Raw genomic sequence first — 18,398 nt, 5'->3', positions numbered from 1 at the left:
CATATTAACCGCACCTTGAAGTTGCTCTAGGCGACATGTCTCTTTTTTTCCTCGACCTCTTCGGAAGGCTGGCCAAAAATTTACCAATCTGCATCCCCTGGCATGGGGCGGCGGCATCGGCGTTGTTAGGTGGTTCTGGGTACAGGAAGGCCTGGGTACAGGAGGGCCCATGTGTATAAAAAAACCAATACTGCATACAGAATTGCTTCACTAGCCATTGCTGGCACCTTAGAGACGATGCACCTGCATGTGTACGTGCATTAGTGGCTAGCGATGGTCCCATTACCAGATAGGTAACTTGCCATGGCGATATAATCCTAATTAAGGGAGTGTACATCTCGGCGAACAACAATCGCGATTCACTACCTTTGCGGTTGCATTTGCGTGAACATTCTTATTCGAAACCACCAAAACCTAAGTCATGTCGATCCGCCAGGCGTCCCAACCCTATCTACTTTAAATGAACGCCAAACTCCATGCTATGCATCACATCGAGCCGCTCGGTAACTTCTGCGTACACAGATGAATCCCCCCCCCACCCTGGCCATCACATCACAGCTCGTCAGCCTCGATAACCCGCGCCTTGAGAATCTTGACCTCGTCAACGGGTCTGTCCTCAGCCCCCGTCTTGACCAGCCCCATCCTCTTGACGACGGCGAGCCCGCTCTTGACGCGGCCAAAGATGGTATGCTTGCGATTGAGCCACGGTGTCGGCGCCAGCGTGATGAAGAACTGGCTGCCGTTCGTGTCGGGACCGGCGTTGGCCATGCTGAGGATGCCAGCGCCGTTGTGGCCGAGGTCGGCGTGGATCTCGTCGGCGAACTTGTCGCCGTAGATCGAGGCGCCGCCGCGGCCGGTGCCCGTCGGGTCGCCGGCCTGGACCATAAAGTTGGGAATGATGCGGTGGACGAGCGTGTTGTCGTAGTAGCCGCGCTTGGCGAGCGTCGCGAAGTTGGTGCACGTCTTGGGCGCGTGCGAAGGTGTAGAGCTCGAGCAGGATCGTGCCCTGGAGTGAGAGGTTAGCGACCGAGATGGAACGGACAGAAAAGAACAGGCAAGGGAGGGGGCGGCTTGCCATTGTGGTTTCGAGGGCGACGGTGGTCATTTTGGCGGTCTTTGATCGAAGTCGTATGCGCAGCTGTGGAGGTGGTTGCGAATGTCGGCGAATGGAGCAAAGCTTAGGAGTGTAAAGCAACAGGCAGTCGAGGTCGCGATGCGAATCGAGGGGTCCGAAATCTTCAGGCAAGGCTGAGGATAACGCAGCGGGATAGCTTCCAGCCACAGCGTCTCAATCCGGCTACGTCATTGGCTAGAAAGTCATACACGGCACTTGAACACAACTGCGCTTTCAGCAACACGCCCGCCATTCTTGAGTATTTCGCAGGCCTGAAAGTAGCCCTCCACCAAATCGGTCGATCATTCCCACGTATGTACTTTTATTGGCCTCATGATGGCTTCGTTTTCCATCTATGCGCGCCTTGTGAACACTGTGTCGCATCCCACTGACGCTCTTCACATAGCTCTTGCCTAGCGCCACGTTGCACCTGCCTGGAATACTCCAGTGTACGCCACTTCCAGGAAGCGCCTCATAGCTTGCATCACACTTGCAGTGAATAGCCCAGCTTCAGCATTTGCTGCCTATTTCACCTTCACCTGAAAAGCCGTCAAGCCCTAAACTCTGTTGCAGGGCATTCTTCGTTTGCCTCGCTTGTCAACAATTACAAGCTTTGCAGCCCAGGCTTGCCCTCTCCATCCACATCGGAGTACACTACCGACGCAAGTCTCATCGCAACAGCGCAACGATTCACCAGGGCAGACCATCGTTGAAGAACCGCAATACCCTCTCCCAGCGGCCAACATGGCCTCCCCCGATGCAAAGTCCGATCTCCTTCTACAGGAAGAGGGCGCCGTTGCTTTGTCGGGAAATACGACTACGGTTGCGAGCTCCATCTTCGCCTGGAAAGATCCTAACTTCCTCGCTGTCGAGGTCAAGCTCATCTTCACTGCTCTTGCTCTCATTTACATCGGTGCCCACGCCGCCCTCAGACGACCTCCTTCCGCGGCACCTGCCGTCAAAACCAAGTCCGGCAGGCCGCGGAAGAAGAAGCCCTCCGACGACGATGTCTTCACTCAAGGGCTGCTCCCCTCCGACGCTATCATCTTCCCCGTCATGGCCGGCATTGTCCTCGTCGGCCTGTACTACCTCATCCAGTGGCTCCAGGATCCCGCAATTCTCAACAAGATCCTGCGAGGCTACATCTCCATCATGGGGATTTTCAGCTTAACCAGTCTGATTGCTAACACTATTCAAAATGCCACAAGCTTCCTCTTTCCTCTCTACTTTCGCAAAGGACGCACCACCTACCTCGTCGATGGTGTCGAGGAGTGTCTCCGACCGATCACTCAAGACGGCAGCCAAGACGTTGTCCCCCCTGCACAATCGATATCTCCGATCCCCTGGGCGCCTTTTCTCGTTCGCAGCCCTAAGGCGCGGCGTTACCTGTGGGAGATCCGTCACCTCATCAGCGAAGAATGGGCGGTGAAGCTCAAGCTCCACGGATTTTTCAACGAGAAATTTTCAATTCAGTTCAGTCATATTTTGGGTTTCTTGCTCGCCTGCTCTGTCGTCGCGGCATACCATGTCACCAACCACATGGTGCTTTCCAACATCCTAGGATACGGGCTGTGTTATGGAACGTTCTTGATAATGTCACCAACCACGTTCCCAACCGGCACTCTTATCCTCTGCGGACTGTTCATTTATGACATTGTCATGGTCTTCTACACGTAAGTTGATTTTTCCCCCTCTCACTAGACAATCAATCTCACATGACCTCAGACCGTATATGATCACTGTCGCAACCAAGCTCGACGCGCCCATCAAACTTACCTTTGCGTCAGCCGCCAAGTCCAGCATTCTCGGTCTTGGTGACATCGTAGTTCCCGGTATGGTCATGGCGCTGGCTCTACGGTTTGATCTTTGGCGCTTCTACAACAAGCAGGTCAAGTATGTTGCCACAGAGCTGAAGTCAAAGGCGACTGGCCCAACATCCGATGACATTGTCGTCGCTAGCGAGATTCAACACATGGCTAAGAAGACTCCATATATCGACGTCACCGGTTCATGGGCAGACCGCTTCTGGGTATCGACTTGGTCTGGCTTGCTCACATTCTCAAAGCCTGGAAACGACGCCCCAGTTTCGGTTCAGGTGGCTGCCTTTCCCAAGACTTACTTCTACGCATCCCTTATTGGTTACACTTTAGGGCTGCTGGTGACACTGGTCATGCTGGTTGTGTTCAGGCACGGTCAGCCTGCGCTACTGTACCTTGTGCCAGGCGTCCTCGGCTCTCTCTGGTTGACAGGTCTGGTCAGGGGCGAGTTGAAAGAGATGTGGACCTACACTGAAGACGGCACACTTGACACTCAGGATGTCATCGTCGAGCTCGATAACTCCGGCAACGTCGTCAAGGAGATCAAAGATAACAGACAGAGCACAGATGAGAAGGAGAGTGAAGAGAAGAAGAAAAAGTCGGAGCAGGCAACAAAGGCGGCCCAGTCCGGTTATGATGTCTTCCACTTCTCGGTCAGGGCGCCGCCGCGCGGTCCAGGCAAGGCGGATGTTGCTCAGGAACTCGAGAGGAAGGCTCTCTAAACCAAAGTATAGGGATCAAACCAGAGTAGATGCATCAGCGTGTGCTGGGGATCTTGCGGGATACTCCTGTCAATTGAAATTGATTATCACCAGCGTGCGCATCAACGAGGATGGTGGCTCGGCCCCGACATCCTGTCATAATCTCTGTTCTTTCGGTTAACTCGACTGAAGATCCGTATTGTAAACAGTTTTCAGGCTGATCAAGGATTTCAGTCTTCGAGTCTCACCACCGCCATATCGGGCAGACACAGAAGATTGGCTGTCACATTTCGAACGCATATCAAATCTGAAAATGAGTCCTGAGAAAGTTCGGGTGTATAACCTTCGCAACCCCCGAGACACAAAGGTAATAATAAACATGACTGTGGAGCGAATTTTATCTCCGATTCGGTTTCAAAATAGATGTTGGCTGACCATAAGCCACGACCTCCGTGTTACCCTTCAAGTCAGTCCAGAAGTCGGCCATTGACGCAGAATATTGCAATTCCAGCAGAAGCGAACAGCATCTCTTGCTATCGCACCTAATAAGCCATTATAGGTTTTGCTCACTTTTTATATGTACGGGATCTAGAGGAGAGGGTGTGAAGCACGATAGTCATGAATGTTTTTCTCATGCCTACGTCTGTTCTGCCATGGCAAGAAAGTCTAACACGAACCTTGCTGGTGTCCAACTATAGAGCTGAGTTTTGACAACAGCAATCATGCTGTCGACCTTGATGTACAATTTGCGTTTCCTTTCTCCGCTACCTTCTGCCCATCGCTTTTGATGAGCCATGTTGACCTATACTTGCCTTACCGGGCGGCATCATTTCCGACACATTTTCTTTTCCTCGGATTCTTTACATATCACATTGGATCAGCGCAGATACATCGAAAATACTTGCTTTGACGGTCAGAGTCGAATAGCCACGTTCGTTCATCGAATCGCCAAGCACAAACTTGAACGAAGCCGTCCTATTCATTCACCCATACCCTGTGATTTACTCCGGCGATTCACTCCTGTCGTTGGCCAGAACAGGTTGCACGTATCTTCCCAGTTCTCGAGCATTTACTTCTCTATACAGCCTCCTCTGTCCTGGTATCGACAACAACACACGAAATTCACACAGGATTCAATCACCTGCAGGCTTTGTCCTCGACACCCAATCACCACTCAACGTCGTTAAAACATTGAGAATATCAAACCAAATTGAGGTACCGATCGTTTGCACGGTCCCTCATTCTATCGTTGAGATGACGAGTCCGCCTGTTCACAATGACTTCTTCAATACTGTCATGAATAAAGCTCATAGCATGAAAGTGCCTGCTCAAAACACGCATGATAGCTCTCTCGACAGCCAGGCAACTCATATACCAGATGATTCAAGCATTCCGGCCATCGACATTGGATGTCCGCTGGTGCCTATCAGGGACGAGCCCATATTCAGTCGGGGTCGCATCGTGCCCACATCCATCGACTCTCTTGTCAATCACAGGCGTCCAAATGCCAGTGTGTTACTCGACCCAAGCTTGACCTACGTTGAGGAAATGGGACCGCCCCCCAGAAACCTCTTGGCGGATAAGTACCGGACTGCCAGGTCTGTTGCGCTCGAGACTCTCCGCTCCCACGGCCAGCTTTACGACAAGACACCCTCCACCAGCGATCTCGCCGACAGGTCCTTCAACCAGCCCGCGTTTCAAGAAGCCACGGCAGAGTTTGCTGAATACGCAGTCAAGTGCATGCCCGGCTACCTCCAGAACCCATCCAGCCTGCGCACGAAGCGGGAGCGGGACGGAGACGAGGCGCTCGACATTGCCCGGCCGCGCTCCCCCAAGCGCGTATGCTCCGAACGTCCTCATGTCGAGGTCGCGAGGCCAGCTTTAGCCAGTCGGGCGAATGCAATGCTCTCAGAAGAGTCTTTGAAGGATCACCCTGCCCTGCGACTGCTCGGGGACGGGTGGCATGACATTCACTCCCAGATAGCCGAAACCACGACAGAGACGCCCCGCGACGAGCAGCGCCAGGATACGATGTATCATTCGGCATCGCGAATCTTGTCGAGGATTGCCATGGAACATCTCGGTGAGGTAAAAGACGAAATTACCGAGGCTCTGTTATGATCAGTCAGGCACATCTGTCTTTTTTTGGGTAGGGATATCAGGATGCATGGCCGACCGCCGTTCTTCCCATCTGCTTTTTGGTTCGGTGGCAATTGTTCTTTCTTCTGATTTCCCTGCATTGGCCTGTGCATTAGGAACCATTAAACTAGATACATATACAGTCAGGGGCTCGAGTGCGAGCTTGGCCCACAGTGCTTCACATGCGGTAATGGACCCTCAGTTTTGAAGAGAAGATGCCTTTGTAGCGAAAGCACAAGCATCAATAAAATTACCAATAGGCTACAACGGCAGAACTGTGACTAACGCCTTGTCCCATTACATCCTCCAAATGAGCCTGATTGGTAAGTATCTCGCACTCCTCTTCTCGGAGGCGCGCCTAGATACCAATGAATCCCCCGCACCGACGAAAAGGTCCAGGCTCAGCAAGGGACCCTCCACGCAGTTTCGACGAGGCACTCGACAAATAAGAAGAGGCGGCCCCGTCATCCCCTACGCTTCATGGGGCTGCCCAACTCTCGGCGTTATGATGGGCTGAAACTTCTTGAAAAAAAAAAAAAGGCAGAAGTCTTTTATAGAAAAGAAGAGAAAAGTGTAGACGTCCAGGGACCGCGACATGTGGGAACAATGTCCGCCCTGCCTGTGATCGCTACTCGAGCGGCGACGCTGGTCACGGCTTCCTGCCTGCAAACCTGTACCGCTGGGGGCAGCGTGTAGAGGCGAGGCGGGATGGAGGACAGGGCCGCGAGAGGATCGGCTCAAATTCTTCGACCCTTTTCCCCCAGCCCCTAAAAACGGAGACTGGGAAGGGCAGGAAAACGAGGGAGGGCGTTCGCGCTTCAGGGTCCGTGGCACTTCCAGCGGACACGGGGTCTCTACATTCGTAGTAGCCGGCGACGGCGATAGTGGCCTGCTTGAGGGATAGTGTTGACTGAGCGTAGAAGGGCAAGCAGGCCGCCGGTCATGATGTTGTCGGTAGCGAAAGTGAGAAACGTGCCGGATCGACGCGAAGGCTCTGCGGTCAACCTTCCAGCGGCAAAGTGGAACGGCGTCTCGAAAAATAAGGATCCTCGACTGCCCTCCCGCGAGGGAAAAGCAGGAGGATCAACTGAAAACAAAAGGTGGTGTTCAACGCTTCAGACGGCCCAAGGGGGTCATCTTCCAGCGGAACATCGATAGAAAAATGGCGCTCCTGGCCTGTTCGACGCTCATTTGTTGACGTCATGGGCACGAAGCAGTCGGAAGAACAAATGCTGGACTGCTCGCACGATGGGCGGAACGGGGGAGGCTCGGTTGGCGATGCACGGTGGCATGCGTGGGATGATGAGGGAGGGAGGGAGGGAGGGAGGTGGTTTGGCGGGGCCTCTGCTGCGAAGCAGGTTCTCGAGATGAATCGGAGAACTGCGCTGACGAGATGGAAAGTGGATGAATGAACGAGCAGGAAGCAGCCAGTCTTATACCTTCCAATTGTGGCAAGATACGCATGAGCAGACGAAGCAGTGACGATGGGCCCATTGAAGTGAGGTTGAGACAAGTTCAGGTATCGGGGCGTCACAGACACGGCTAATTGCACGCATGTCGCACACGACCCGCCTCGACTGGCCACTGAACGTCGAGGCTGCAACAAGGTGTTACGACCGTCTTCCTTGTGAGCTGACGGCAATGACACTGATCCAGTTTCGCGACAGGGCCTCGTCGTTGGCAAACAATCCCAATGGCCTGATGTTCGAAACTCGGAACGAAGATCACTACAGCCGAATGCCCTCTGGCCTCCTGGAGCGTCCTCTGTTCTTCCCCGTTTCAAACAGCAGCCGAGGGCCGTGAAACACAGCCATGTCCTCGTCACCTTCCGATAGCCCCCATCCTCCTCGCAGACCACATCTCGTCCAGTGGATTCTCGATACCCGGACCCTCTGGCCCGAGGCCACCAGGACCAATGATCTCGAACATGCCGTGAGATGCCGTTCCCCTCCTTCGTCTTCGTCACCCCGAGTTTCTCCTCGGTCCAGCACGTAGAGCCCAGGGTCGTCCCTTACTGACAGAGCCCAGGCCTCTCGTGCCCTCGCGCTCCTGACGCCTGACGAGCGTGCCGGCGTCCTTCGCTTCTACCATGTCCGTGACGCCAAGCTGTCGCTGGGCTCCCACCTCCTCAAGCGTCACGCCATTGCCCGTTTCTGCGGCGTCCCCTGGTCTCGCGCCGTGCCCATCCGTGACACCCCGACCGCCAAGCCGTCCTGGCGCGACCCTGCCGGCCGCGAGCCCCTGCGCTTCAACGTGAGCCATCAAGCCGGCCTCGTGGCTCTCATCGCCGTGCACGACAGCCAGGACCCCGGCGCCCTCGAGATTGACGTTGGTGTCGATGTCGTCTGCACCTCGGAGCGCCGCGTCCGCGACCGCGCCACCATCGCCGCCGAGGGCTGGCCGCACTTTGTCGACGTCCACGCTGATGTTTTCTCGCCGCGCGAGGTTGCCTACCTGCAGCACGGCATCATGGCGCCCGTGCATCAGCTCCCCGGGCGGCCCGGCGGCGGCGCGTCGGCCGACGAGATCGCCGACTTTCAGCTGCGGTGCTTCTACGCGCTGTGGTGCCTGCGCGAGGCGTACGTCAAGATGACGGGCGAGGCGCTGCTGGCGCCGTGGCTCAGGGATCTCGAGTTTCGGGGGTTCCGCGCGCCGGCTGCTGCGAGCGGGGTGGAGGGAGGACGCCTGACTGTGGATGAGGCCGAGGGGACAGCAGTACGGCAGCACGAGATCTACTTTGAGGGGACGAGGGTTGAGGACGCCAATGTCTGTCTCAAGTCTGTGGGACCGGACTATATGGTTTGTGCTGCCGCGAGGACGCCTAAAAGCAAGGAGGAGGGGCTTGCCTTGAGGCTCGGTGATTTCGAGCTGGTGCGCTTAGAGGAGCTGATTGCGTTTGCAGAGGCAGCATCATGATGAGCGTTTCTCTGCTTGTGCCTATGTTCGAGTCGCATTATGTGCTGGACTGGGTGGGCTGCTGCTGAGGCTGGCTGATGCCTGACGAGTACGGTATTGCCAGGGCAGGCCACAAAGGATCGCGTAGCACAGTGACAACAAACACAGAAGCACCAGGCGAGTTCTTCCCCTGGCAACCGCGCACTTTCCATATAACCACGTCCGCCTTTCGCTCTATTGTCACTCCTCCTCCATTAGCCCAGTGGTTGAGCAAACAAGTTACAACCAGAAGGGTACTGGTTCGAATCTCACTCCCAACCCAGTTTTCCTGGTGAAACCGCGGGCCTCGCGGCGGTTTCCCTACCCAGGGTCCATCACCCCTCGCCCATCGGCCCCCTGACGCAGGGTGCGGGTGGGCCGGGGGTGACCGGCCCTGGCGAGTGTTTTGCCGGTGTTTTCCTTTGACGCACTTCCACGATGCATGCACTCCAGCCAGGGTGCACTCCCATCACATATGCTATTTCAAGAAGGGCACAGAAAGTGTTGCATGGCATTCGTGATGGGGCTCTTCTCATAAGATGACAGGCGCAGCGCTCACAGGTTCTTGCTGAAGAACTCGACAACCGTCTTGTAGCCCCTGGCATACTCCTCCTTGACGCGCTCATCCTCGAGGTCGGCGCGGGCGGCCATCCAGCCGTGGATCTGGTCCTTGAAGGTCTCGACGTGCTTGGTCACCTGCAGGGCCTCCTCAAACTTGCCGACGGCCTCGTCGGGCTCCTCCTTGGAGGCGAGCAGGATAAAGGGCACCTTGACGCCCTTGGCGTCCTCGGGGTCGACCATGGCGGGGTGGATGGAGGCGGCGGCCTTGAAGGGGTTCTCGTCGCCCGATGTGACGAGCGTCGCAACCTTGCCACCCCAGCAGTACTGCGCGTCGCCGTCGTCGTTAGCATTGCCGTGAAAAATGTCCGGGCAGGGAGCAGGGGCAAAACACGCACGCCAATGATGGCCCAGTCGGTAATCTCGGGGTACTTGTCCCTGGCGGCCCTGACGTAGCCTGGCACGAGGCCGGCAATCTTGGGCGGCGGGTACTTGCTGAAGAAGGCGCCAAGGTTCTTCTGCTTCTCCTCCGTGTCGGGGGGGTACCACTCGATGGGGCAGGGGTTGCCGCCGAACCAGTCGGGGATGAGGACGCGGTGCTTCTGGTCGCCGCTCGTCGCGAGAATGTCGGCGCCCTGGAGGGACTGGGGGAAGTAGCCAAAGATGTCGTAGATGAAGAGGATGCCCTTCTTGGCGTCGGAGGGACCTGTGGTGTCTGCGGAGCAGGGTCAGTGGAGGGTGGCCGGCGGAGGGCGGCCAGCGCGCAACAAGGACGGCGGGTCACGTACACGTCTTGATGTCGTTGACCTGTTCGTAGGAGCCCTTGGCATCGTAGCCCTTGGAGATGACGGGTGGGATGTTGCAGCAGGCCTCGTTGTGGCCGTGCTGCGCAGGCATTGTCGACATGATGGCGGTGGTCGACGTCGGGAGCTTGGGGATGCTGGGTGTAAATAGGGCAGATGCCACTTTCTTTTTCTTCTTCTTGATCGTAGGTGCGATCAGTTGGAGGACTGCTGCAAGTGAAGATGGGATGGAAACGAGAAGAAAAGGAGTCCCATTGCCTGTCAACTGCCGGCTTGATCGTGTCGTCACCGCGACCCCTCAGTGTCAGAGGGGGCCTAGTGCGGGGGGGGGAGCTCTGGGCCCCGCCTCGCCGTCGGGCAGCGTACCTATCTACCTAGGTACCTACTGGAGCATGCTGGGCCTAGGGTGCGGATAGATCAGGCAAGGGACTTTTCGGAAATCCAAAACAGAGTTTCTCTGACCAGACTCGGAGATGGTACACGGCACACTGGCTTTCGTGTCAGGCACACTGGCTTCTGACATGAAAGCCAGTGTGCCGTCTTTCTGTCACATCTCTGACCAGCTCTGCGATGGACAATGGGGTTCGAGGCTCTCGCGTTGCGGATCCACAGCTGCCAGGGACATGCCCCTTGTTGTTCCCTGTTGTTCCCCCTAACGGCCCGCTACGAGGTCTTGCCGCGTGTGCCCTGGTGCCCCGAACGCCGTTCAGGCGTCACAGTAGCCCCACCAGAGCTCTTCTATCATCACAAGCCATCGACCCCTCCAGATCCTGCCTCCCAGTAGTCACTACAGCATCACAAAGCATCCAAGCCCAAGACAAACACTCCATCAAACTCGTCAGTCATCAAATATCGTACCCCGTCCGCCGCATATCCGCCACGGCCTTGTTCACGACCATGCCGTCCGTCGGGAACGCCAACTGCTTCGCCGCCTCGTCGACCTCGCACCAAACGTTCTCGAACAGGCCCGCGTCCTCACCCACGAGCGGCTCAGGCAGAGCGCTCTCGTCGGCCGAGGCAGCGTAGTAGAACACCATCTTCAACGCCCCCGTCGCCACGTCGGCCCAATGGCAGCACGCCACCGCTTCGTAATGGTCGACCCCCTCTGTCAGCCCTTGCCGGACAGGCCCCTCAGCATCTGACTCGACGGCCTGTACATCGACATGCGCGCCCCGTGCCCGCCGCTGCATCGCCTGCATCGCCTGCGCCGCCTGCACCGCCTGCATGTGCTGCACCTCGTGCATCTCCTGAAGCTCCTGCTGCCCCTCGAGCGCCCCCTCCCCGGGCGTCGCCCTCGTGCCGCACCGCACCGCCAGCGGCGTCACCCGGACACCCGTCTCCTCGAGCGTCTCCCGCACCGCGCACGCCAGCAGCGACTCCTCGCCCATGTTCTTGCGCCCTTTGGGCAGCTGGAAGAGGCCCTGCCGTTTGTTGTACACGAGCAGCACCCGCCGCGTCCTGAGGTCCACCGTCACCGTGCCCGCCCCGACCGTGAACCCGTGCGACGGCAAGAAGACACGTGGCTGCCGGAGTGCTGCCTCGCCCAGCGGCGTCGGCTGGTGCTGCCGCACTGCCCTCGTCGGGCTTCCTTCTCCTGCTGCTGCCGCTGCTGCCGCCGCCGCCGCCGCTGCTGCTGTTACTGGCCATGGCGAGCCGCTAGGTGACGGCGAGGTTTGGGGGGTCGGTGGCCGCCGGCCGTGCTGGTGGTCATGATCGCAGCCAAACATGCTCGGCATACCAAGACGATGAACGGGGAAGACGGCAGGCTGACTGACTGGTTTCGTTGGCTGGGGCGGCAGACTCGGGATCATTGGGTGTGGCCGATGCGCCAGTTGGACGACACAAACGATTTCGCTTGGCGTCGCCTGATCAAGCCTTCTCTAATAAGAATACAAAGCCAGAGGAATGTGCAAGGAGAAGGAAACTCAAAGTTGAGAAGACAATCCCAGTCCCAAGGCGAGTCTTTAAGAAAAGGGGACAAAGGCTGCTGCCCTGAGCAGATTTGTGAACAAGAACCGCCCCTTGCCGCCTTACCCCCCTTGAGGTGGATTGATATATCACTTCTCAAAGCTGCTAGTAGACTCTTGTTTCTAAACTTGCCTGCCATTCTCCTCCCCTAGTCCGACCCCTCGCTAGCGCCTTCTTTTTCTGTCTCCTCTCCTCTATCTTGGTCTCGATTTTTGCCTCTGTCCCGATTTGGACCGCACTGTCCGGACTTGACCGACAGGGCCTCATGGCCGGCAAGCCAAGTCGTACGCTGTCCTGCTCACGCGGGTTTCCCAGGGGATCCCCGAACCAGATGGGCAACATGACACCTCTGCCAGATCAGATCAGCCGGCTGACCAACAGCGAGTGGGCAGCAGCGCCCAGGATCAGGCTTATCTCGCCAACCCTAGAACCCTAGGACCCTAGGACCCTAGGACCCCAGGAGCGCTCAGCACACAGCACGCAGCACACACATCCTCTTGTCAAACCCCCACGTCAGCTTCAACTGTCAGTTTCGGTGAACACAAGGGTGACCGGTGGTCGTCTGCTCCAGTTTGGTGCTGCCGTGCCATGCCGTGATGCGACGATGACTTCCCCTCCTTTGCTCACCACCTCATGTGGTCAGCTCATCAGGCAGATCATATTGGCTCTTCCCAGTCAGGCTGGGGTTTCAGGGAAACAGGTTTCCTCCAATTCGTCGAGATATGCGAGCCTACCTTGGTCCGCGAAAGGGCCCCGCCGCGAATCAGCTGCCGTGGGCCAGCCCAGCCGACCCGGCAGATCGCAATTCCTCCTGCCGTCGCTTGTCACGGTCACCGAGCTCGGCCCTGGGGAGGGGCCCGCATCTATAGCACCGAGGCGGCACATGACAAGCTGCGTACGCGGGGCACAGGCCGCCTGTGCGGGGTTCGGATCGTGACGGCTCACAATCGATCGTGGGGATCGCGATCTTTGTTTCTTGAAACAACAGAATGCGTGCGCTGTTTGTCTCGTCACGTGTTGCGCAGGCGAAGAGGAGGTCATTGGTTCGCACGAGCAAGAAGAGCGGCAGCAATACTACAAGAAGAATTTGTTGAATTTGGTACCCGGCGCTTTTCTACATCCTGAACACTCCAAATTTCGTCTCGCCCGCCTTGACCTCATTCCGGCCCGTCATGGCCGCGCGCAGGCCCAGTCCGAGGTACCTCCTCGTGTCCTGTGGCGGGATGATGCCGTCGTCCTGTGTCTGTCAGTGCTTGTTCGTTGCATGGGTAGAGGTGGAGAGACAGAAGAAAATGAGAAAAAGAAAAAGAAAAAGAGGAACGCACCCATAACCTTGCCGACGAGAACGTGGCATCGCTCTCCTTCTCTATCCTGTCCTTCAGGGCGGGATCGGCCTTGCCGACCGTCTCCATGACCGAGTTGAGCTGCTCGCTGCCCATGACGCCGATGCGGGCGTTGGGCCACATCCACAGGAAGCGGGGCGAGTAGGCGCGGCCGCACATGCCGTAGTTGCCGGCGCCGTAGCTGCCGCCGACGACGACGGTGAACTTGGGCACGTCGGCGCAGGCGACGGCCGTGACGAGCTTGGCGCCGTGCTTGGCGATGCCGCCGCGCTCGGCCTCGGAGCCGACCATGAAGCCGGAGATGTTCTGCAGAAAGACGAGGGGGATGCCGCGCTGCGTGCAGAGCTCGACAAAGTGGGCGCCCTTTTGGGACGACTCGGCAAAGAGGATGCCGTCGTTGGCGACGATGCCGACCTTGTAGCCGTGGATCTGGGCGAAGCCCGTGACGAGCGTCGTGCCGTAGTCGCGCTTGAACTCGGAAAACTTCGGAACCGTTCGACGATGCCGCGCGAAGACCTTCGCGGATCCGGCAAGCCGCTTTGCGCAAGGTTGGGTGCCTCGCGATGCCCGAAGAAGCTTCGGCGGGGCGGGTGGGACGGGCTTCGGCGTAGGCGGCGGCCCGGGGCCGAGGTCGCGGGGCTGCGGGCCGGCCCAGTTGAGGTTGCTGATGCTGCGGCGGGCGAGGGTGAGGGCGTGGGCGTCGTCGACGGCGAGGTAGTCGGTGACGCCCGAGACGGACGAGTGCAGGCGGCCGCCGCCGAGGTCCTCGGCCGAGATGACCTCGCCGGTGGCGGCCTTGACGAGGGGCGGGCCGGCGAGGAAGATGTGGCCCTGGTTCTCGACGATGATGCTCTCGTCGCTCATGGCGGGCACGTAGGCGCCGCCGGCGGTGCAGGGCCCCATGACGACGGAGATCTGGGGGATGCCCTGGGCGCTCATGCGGGCCTGGTTGTAGAAGATGCGGCCAAAGTGGTCGCGGTCGGGGAAGACGTCGGCCTGGTGCGGCAGGTTGGCGCCGCCGCTGTCGACGAGGTAGATGCACGGCAGCCTGTTCTCCTGGGCGACGGCCTGGGCGCGCAGGTGCTTCTTGACGGTGATGGGGTAGTAGGTGCCGCCCTTGACGGTGCTGTCGTTGGCGACGATGACGCAGGTGACGCCCTCGACGACGCCGACGCCCGTGATGATGCCGCCCGCCGGCACGTCGGCCTCGGGGTACAGCTCGTGGCCGGCGAGGGGCGAGAGCTCGAGGAAGGTGGTGCCGGGGTCGATGAGGGCCGTGACGCGGTCGCGCGGCAGCATCTTGTTGCGCGCGAGGTGCTTCTCGCGGGCCTTGTCCGAGCCGCCGCGGTGGATGCGCGTCGTCAGGGTCTGCATGCGGGCCATGACCTCGGCCATGCCCTGCTCGTTCTCCCTGAACTCATCCGAGGACGGGTCGACGTTGGTCTGGACGAGAGAGATGGCGCTGGCTTGGTGGGGTGGTGTAAACGTCGCGACGCCGCGGGTCTGCGTCTGCGTCTGTGTCTGCGTCCGCGTCTGTGCAACGCCGCTGCTCGTCGAAGATCGTGAGCAAGGGCGGAGGCGGGGCTGGAGGGTGTGGAGGCGGGCGGCGGCCGTCGTGGAGGTGCTCGACCGGGTCAGTTGGCGAGAGAGCACGAGGAGGTCTCTCGAGGAGCGGGAAGCCGACATGGTGAGTGTGTGGTGTGACAGAGTGACAAAGTGTTGGCAGAAGTGAGCAGCCAGAAGGCGACGTCGCGATACGAAAATCAATTTGGAAGGACGACGTGCTGCTTTCTGAAGCAGAGAGAGAGGGCGGATGCAGTTTGTCTTTGCATTTGATGAATTGGATCAATTGGGATATGCTCAAGGTCCAGCCGAATGCCGCTTGGAGACGGGATAAGGAACGCACCCAGAGCATGACGTCCCGTGGAGTCCGGGAAGGGGGGGGGGGGGTTCACCCAGCCTCGGCCCGTCGATATCCGCGCTGGGCCGCACTTTCCTGCTCGGCCTGGCCACTCAACCGCGCCTTCTTCATAGTGCTGTTGGCTGGTCGGACCTGCCTACAATCGACTGTGACTACGACTGCCTCTGTTGACCTGACGCAACTTCTTTTTCAATTGCATCCTCCATTGCATCTTCCATTGAATCTGATTGCATCAATTTCCTTGCCTCCATCTCCAGAGGAAAGAAGAGTAGTGCCCTGCATCGCAACACAATACCATGTCGTCTGCCAGGTTACTGCGTTCCCTGGCGAAGCCCGCCCGCCAGCTCCGCCCCCGCATCTCTACGCCCACCACCTCCTCCTCCGTCCTCCCCCAGATCCAGACGAGGCATCACTCGCAAAAACACCCCCAGGGCTTCGAGCCCCCGACCGAGGCCGACCTCGCCGAGCTGCGCGAGCGCGTGCAGGACTTCACGCGCCGCGAAATGACCGAGGAGGTCGCCGCCCGCACAGACAAGACCAACGCCTTCCCCAACGACATGTGGCCCAAGCTGGGCGAGGCCGGCTTCCTGGGCATCACGGCCGACGAGGAGGTCGGTGGCCTCGCCATGGGCTACCAGGCCCACTGCGTCGTCATGGAGGAGCTGTCGCGTGCCTCGGGCTCCATCGGCCTCAGCTACGCCGCCCACTCGCAGCTCTGCGTCAACCAGCTGCAGCTCAACGGCAACCCCGAGCAGAAGAAGAAGTACCTGCCCGGCCTCATCGCCGGCACGAGCATCGGCGCCCTCGCCATGTCCGAGTCGGGCGCCGGCAGCGACGTCGTCAGCATGCGCACGACGGCCAAAAAGGTCGACGGCGGCTACCTCATCAACGGCAGCAAGATGTGGATCACAAACGGGCCCGACGCCGACGTCATCGTCGTCTACGCCAAAACCGAGCCCGACGCCGGCTCCAAGGGCATCACCGCCTTCATCGTCGAGACCAAGACGTCTGACGGCTTCAGCTGCCAGCGCAAGCTCGACAAGATGGGCATGCGCGGCAGCAACACGGGCGAGCTCAGCTTTGACGCCGTCTTCGTGCCCGACGACCGCGTCCTCGGCAACCTCAACGGCGGCGTGCGCGTGCTCATGGAGGGCCTCGACCTCGAGCGCCTCGTCCTGTCGGCCGGTCCCCTCGGCATCATGCAGGCCGCCCTCGACGTGACCCTGCCCTTCGCCCACCAGCGCAAGCAGTTTGGACAGCCCATCGCCCACAACCAGCTCGTCCAGGGCAAGCTGGCCGACATGTACACAAAGCTGCAGGCGTCGCGCGCCTACACCTACGCCACGGCCCGCACCGTCGACGAGGCTGGCACCATCCGCACCCAGGACTGCGCCGGCGCCATTCTGTACGCTGCCGAGCGCGCGACCGAGTGCACGCTCGACTGCATCCAGCTGCTCGGTGGCATGGGCTACGTCGAGGAGATGCCGGCGTCGCGGCTGCTGCGAGAGTACGTTTTTTTGTTTTCTTTTTTTCCCTCTCCTTCGTTGGCTTTGCTCAGAACCCTCTCTTCTTGTTCCCCTTCCCAACCGGTGCGTGTGACTTGACTGACTCGAACGCGTAGTGCGAAATTGTACGAGATTGGAGCCGGCACGTCAGAGATCCGCCGCATGGTCATCGGGCGGGCATTCAACAAGGAGTACGCCCACCTTGGGCCGTAACTATCCGGGACGGCGCGGGCATGGCATGTTGGGGATCCACGAATGGTCGATGAAGGGGAACGAAATGGCGCATAAGGCACGTAGTAGCGACGCAAAGTAGCGTCGAAATGGAATTTTCTTTTCTCTCTCTGTCTGTCATGGCGGAGTAGAGCGTCTGCCACTACCATACTACAATAGGGGGGTTCCAAAAAAACAAAACAAAGGGCAGACACGGCACCCGAGAATCTGGTCCTTGGGTCGGGCTGGTTGAGTACGGTTTTCCCCAAGCGCGAGCTTACTCTTCACCGTTGCGCGACATTGACTCGCCATGACCACGTCGTGCGTACATTGCGTGGCCACGGCGACAACAGGAATACGCCACGGAGGGGGGAGGGACGAGAGAGAGCGAGAGAGAAAGGAAGAAAGAAAGAAAGCGCACACGCGTGCATGCTGATGACTCGGGAACAGGGACGTGCGTCTGCGTCTGGGGATTGCATTTCGGTTCCGATTTTCTTTGCTCTCTCTCTCTCTCTCTCCCCCCGGGGAGAGAGGTGCCTGATACGCTCAAGTCCGTCATGAGAGGGATAGAGGGGAAAACGGGGAGCGTTCATCCCAGTGCGGCCATTGTCTAAGATGGATTGCGGTAGGCGTCGAGACGTCCTTTTAGGATAACCAAAACATTGAATCATGACGCGATCCGTGGGCCTGCGCTTTGCAGTCCCCTACCCATGTCCCTCCCTTCTGTCCGCCTTGTCTCCTAGCCTTGCCCGCTCGTTGCTGCCACGTGAGCTCCCATGCCTTCTCTTGCCCACCACCCCCTTTCACCTGCCTGCTATCCCACCGACTCACGAGAGGAGCATGCCCTCGGCCGCGGCGGGCTCCTCAACGACGACGGGCTCAAAGGTGAACAGGGCGCCGGCGCCGTGGGGCACGGCGGCGCCGATAGCGTCGAGACGGCTGCGCTTGCGGCCGATGTAGCCCTCGCGGAACGTGTCCATCCTCTGGTTGAGGAAGCGGGCCGAGTCGCGGACGACGCCCTGCTGGAGCTCGCGCTGCAGGCCGGCCGTGTCGTGGGACATGAGGACGGGGAGCAGGCGGGCGGACGGATAGAAGCGGCCGCGGACGTCGGGCTCGCGGAGGACGACGTCGCGGCGGAGGAGGTGCAGACGCCAGCGGGACGCCGGGGCGGCCTTGGCGCGGAAGAGCATCTCCTCGCGGAGGGCACGCGGCAGCTTCGTCTCCGGCATGTCGGAGGATGGGGTGACAGCGGACGCGGATGGGGGGCCCCGGGGCGTCGGTCGATAGCGGCGCGTAGAGGTCGCCCTTGAAGAAGACGGTGCCCGTGATTGTCGGCTGCGTTGCAGATATCGCGGAGTCCGAGGAGGCGCCGCCTTGCGCGAGGA

General features: G+C 59.1%; 9 protein-coding genes across 9 annotated transcripts in view; 4 read left to right on the top strand and 5 right to left on the bottom strand.

Moving 5' to 3' along the window:
• Positions 1 to 552: 552 nt before the first annotated feature.
• VDBG_01637 (peptidyl-prolyl cis-trans isomerase ppi1) lies at positions 553 to 1,105 on the bottom strand (the record flags this gene model as incomplete). Its single annotated transcript, XM_003007403.1, has 2 exons — positions 553 to 1,006; positions 1,053 to 1,105. The coding sequence occupies 2 exons, from the start codon at positions 1,103 to 1,105 to the stop codon at positions 553 to 555; spliced, it is 507 nt and encodes a 168-aa protein (XP_003007449.1).
• A 753-nt stretch (positions 1,106 to 1,858) lies between these two features.
• VDBG_01636 (signal peptide peptidase family protein) lies at positions 1,859 to 3,653 on the top strand (the record flags this gene model as incomplete). The annotated part of the gene is made up of 2 exons (XM_003007402.1): positions 1,859 to 2,787; positions 2,840 to 3,653. 2 exons carry the CDS (start codon positions 1,859 to 1,861, stop codon positions 3,651 to 3,653), a joined length of 1,743 nt encoding a protein of 580 aa, XP_003007448.1.
• Positions 3,654 to 4,886: 1,233 nt separating this feature from the next.
• VDBG_01635 (predicted protein) lies at positions 4,887 to 6,637 on the top strand (the record flags this gene model as incomplete). Its single annotated transcript, XM_003007401.1, has 3 exons — positions 4,887 to 5,715; positions 6,032 to 6,094; positions 6,357 to 6,637. The coding sequence occupies 3 exons, from the start codon at positions 4,887 to 4,889 to the stop codon at positions 6,635 to 6,637; spliced, it is 1,173 nt and encodes a 390-aa protein (XP_003007447.1).
• A 946-nt stretch (positions 6,638 to 7,583) lies between these two features.
• On the top strand, positions 7,584 to 8,687 carry VDBG_01634 (phosphopantetheinyl transferase; the record flags this gene model as incomplete). Its single annotated transcript, XM_003007400.1, has 2 exons — positions 7,584 to 7,703; positions 7,800 to 8,687. 2 exons carry the CDS (start codon positions 7,584 to 7,586, stop codon positions 8,685 to 8,687), a joined length of 1,008 nt encoding a protein of 335 aa, XP_003007446.1.
• A 573-nt stretch (positions 8,688 to 9,260) lies between these two features.
• VDBG_01633 (dienelactone hydrolase family protein) lies at positions 9,261 to 10,169 on the bottom strand (the record flags this gene model as incomplete). The annotated part of the gene is made up of 3 exons (XM_003007399.1): positions 9,261 to 9,590; positions 9,662 to 9,978; positions 10,052 to 10,169. 3 exons carry the CDS (start codon positions 10,167 to 10,169, stop codon positions 9,261 to 9,263), a joined length of 765 nt encoding a protein of 254 aa, XP_003007445.1.
• A 698-nt stretch (positions 10,170 to 10,867) lies between these two features.
• Positions 10,868 to 11,454, bottom strand: VDBG_01632 (conserved hypothetical protein; the record flags this gene model as incomplete). Its single annotated transcript, XM_003007398.1, has 1 exon — positions 10,868 to 11,454. One exon carries the CDS (start codon positions 11,452 to 11,454, stop codon positions 10,912 to 10,914), a length of 543 nt encoding a protein of 180 aa, XP_003007444.1.
• A 1,694-nt stretch (positions 11,455 to 13,148) lies between these two features.
• Positions 13,149 to 15,063, bottom strand: VDBG_01631 (methylcrotonoyl-CoA carboxylase beta chain; the record flags this gene model as incomplete). Its single annotated transcript, XM_003007397.1, has 2 exons — positions 13,149 to 13,271; positions 13,360 to 15,063. The coding sequence occupies 2 exons, from the start codon at positions 15,061 to 15,063 to the stop codon at positions 13,149 to 13,151; spliced, it is 1,827 nt and encodes a 608-aa protein (XP_003007443.1).
• Positions 15,064 to 15,594: 531 nt separating this feature from the next.
• Positions 15,595 to 17,016, top strand: VDBG_01630 (isovaleryl-CoA dehydrogenase; the record flags this gene model as incomplete). Its single annotated transcript, XM_003007396.1, has 2 exons — positions 15,595 to 16,805; positions 16,920 to 17,016. 2 exons carry the CDS (start codon positions 15,595 to 15,597, stop codon positions 17,014 to 17,016), a joined length of 1,308 nt encoding a protein of 435 aa, XP_003007442.1.
• Positions 17,017 to 17,840: 824 nt separating this feature from the next.
• Positions 17,841 to 18,398, bottom strand: part of VDBG_01629 (conserved hypothetical protein) — a gene marked incomplete at both ends in the record, with an annotated part of 2,035 nt that continues 1,477 nt past the window's right edge. The window contains one exon of the mRNA XM_003007395.1: positions 17,841 to 18,318. Within this exon, the coding sequence (XP_003007441.1) occupies positions 17,841 to 18,318 (478 nt within the window). The remainder of the gene's footprint in view (positions 18,319 to 18,398) is intronic.

This window comes from Verticillium alfalfae, genomic scaffold, assembly GCF_000150825.1.
Source record: "Verticillium alfalfae VaMs.102 supercont1.2 genomic scaffold, whole genome shotgun sequence".
Classification (NCBI taxonomy): domain Eukaryota; kingdom Fungi; phylum Ascomycota; class Sordariomycetes; order Glomerellales; family Plectosphaerellaceae; genus Verticillium; species Verticillium alfalfae.
The sequence above is the reverse complement of the archived record's forward strand: the minus strand, read 5'-3'. Positions and strand labels throughout refer to the sequence as shown.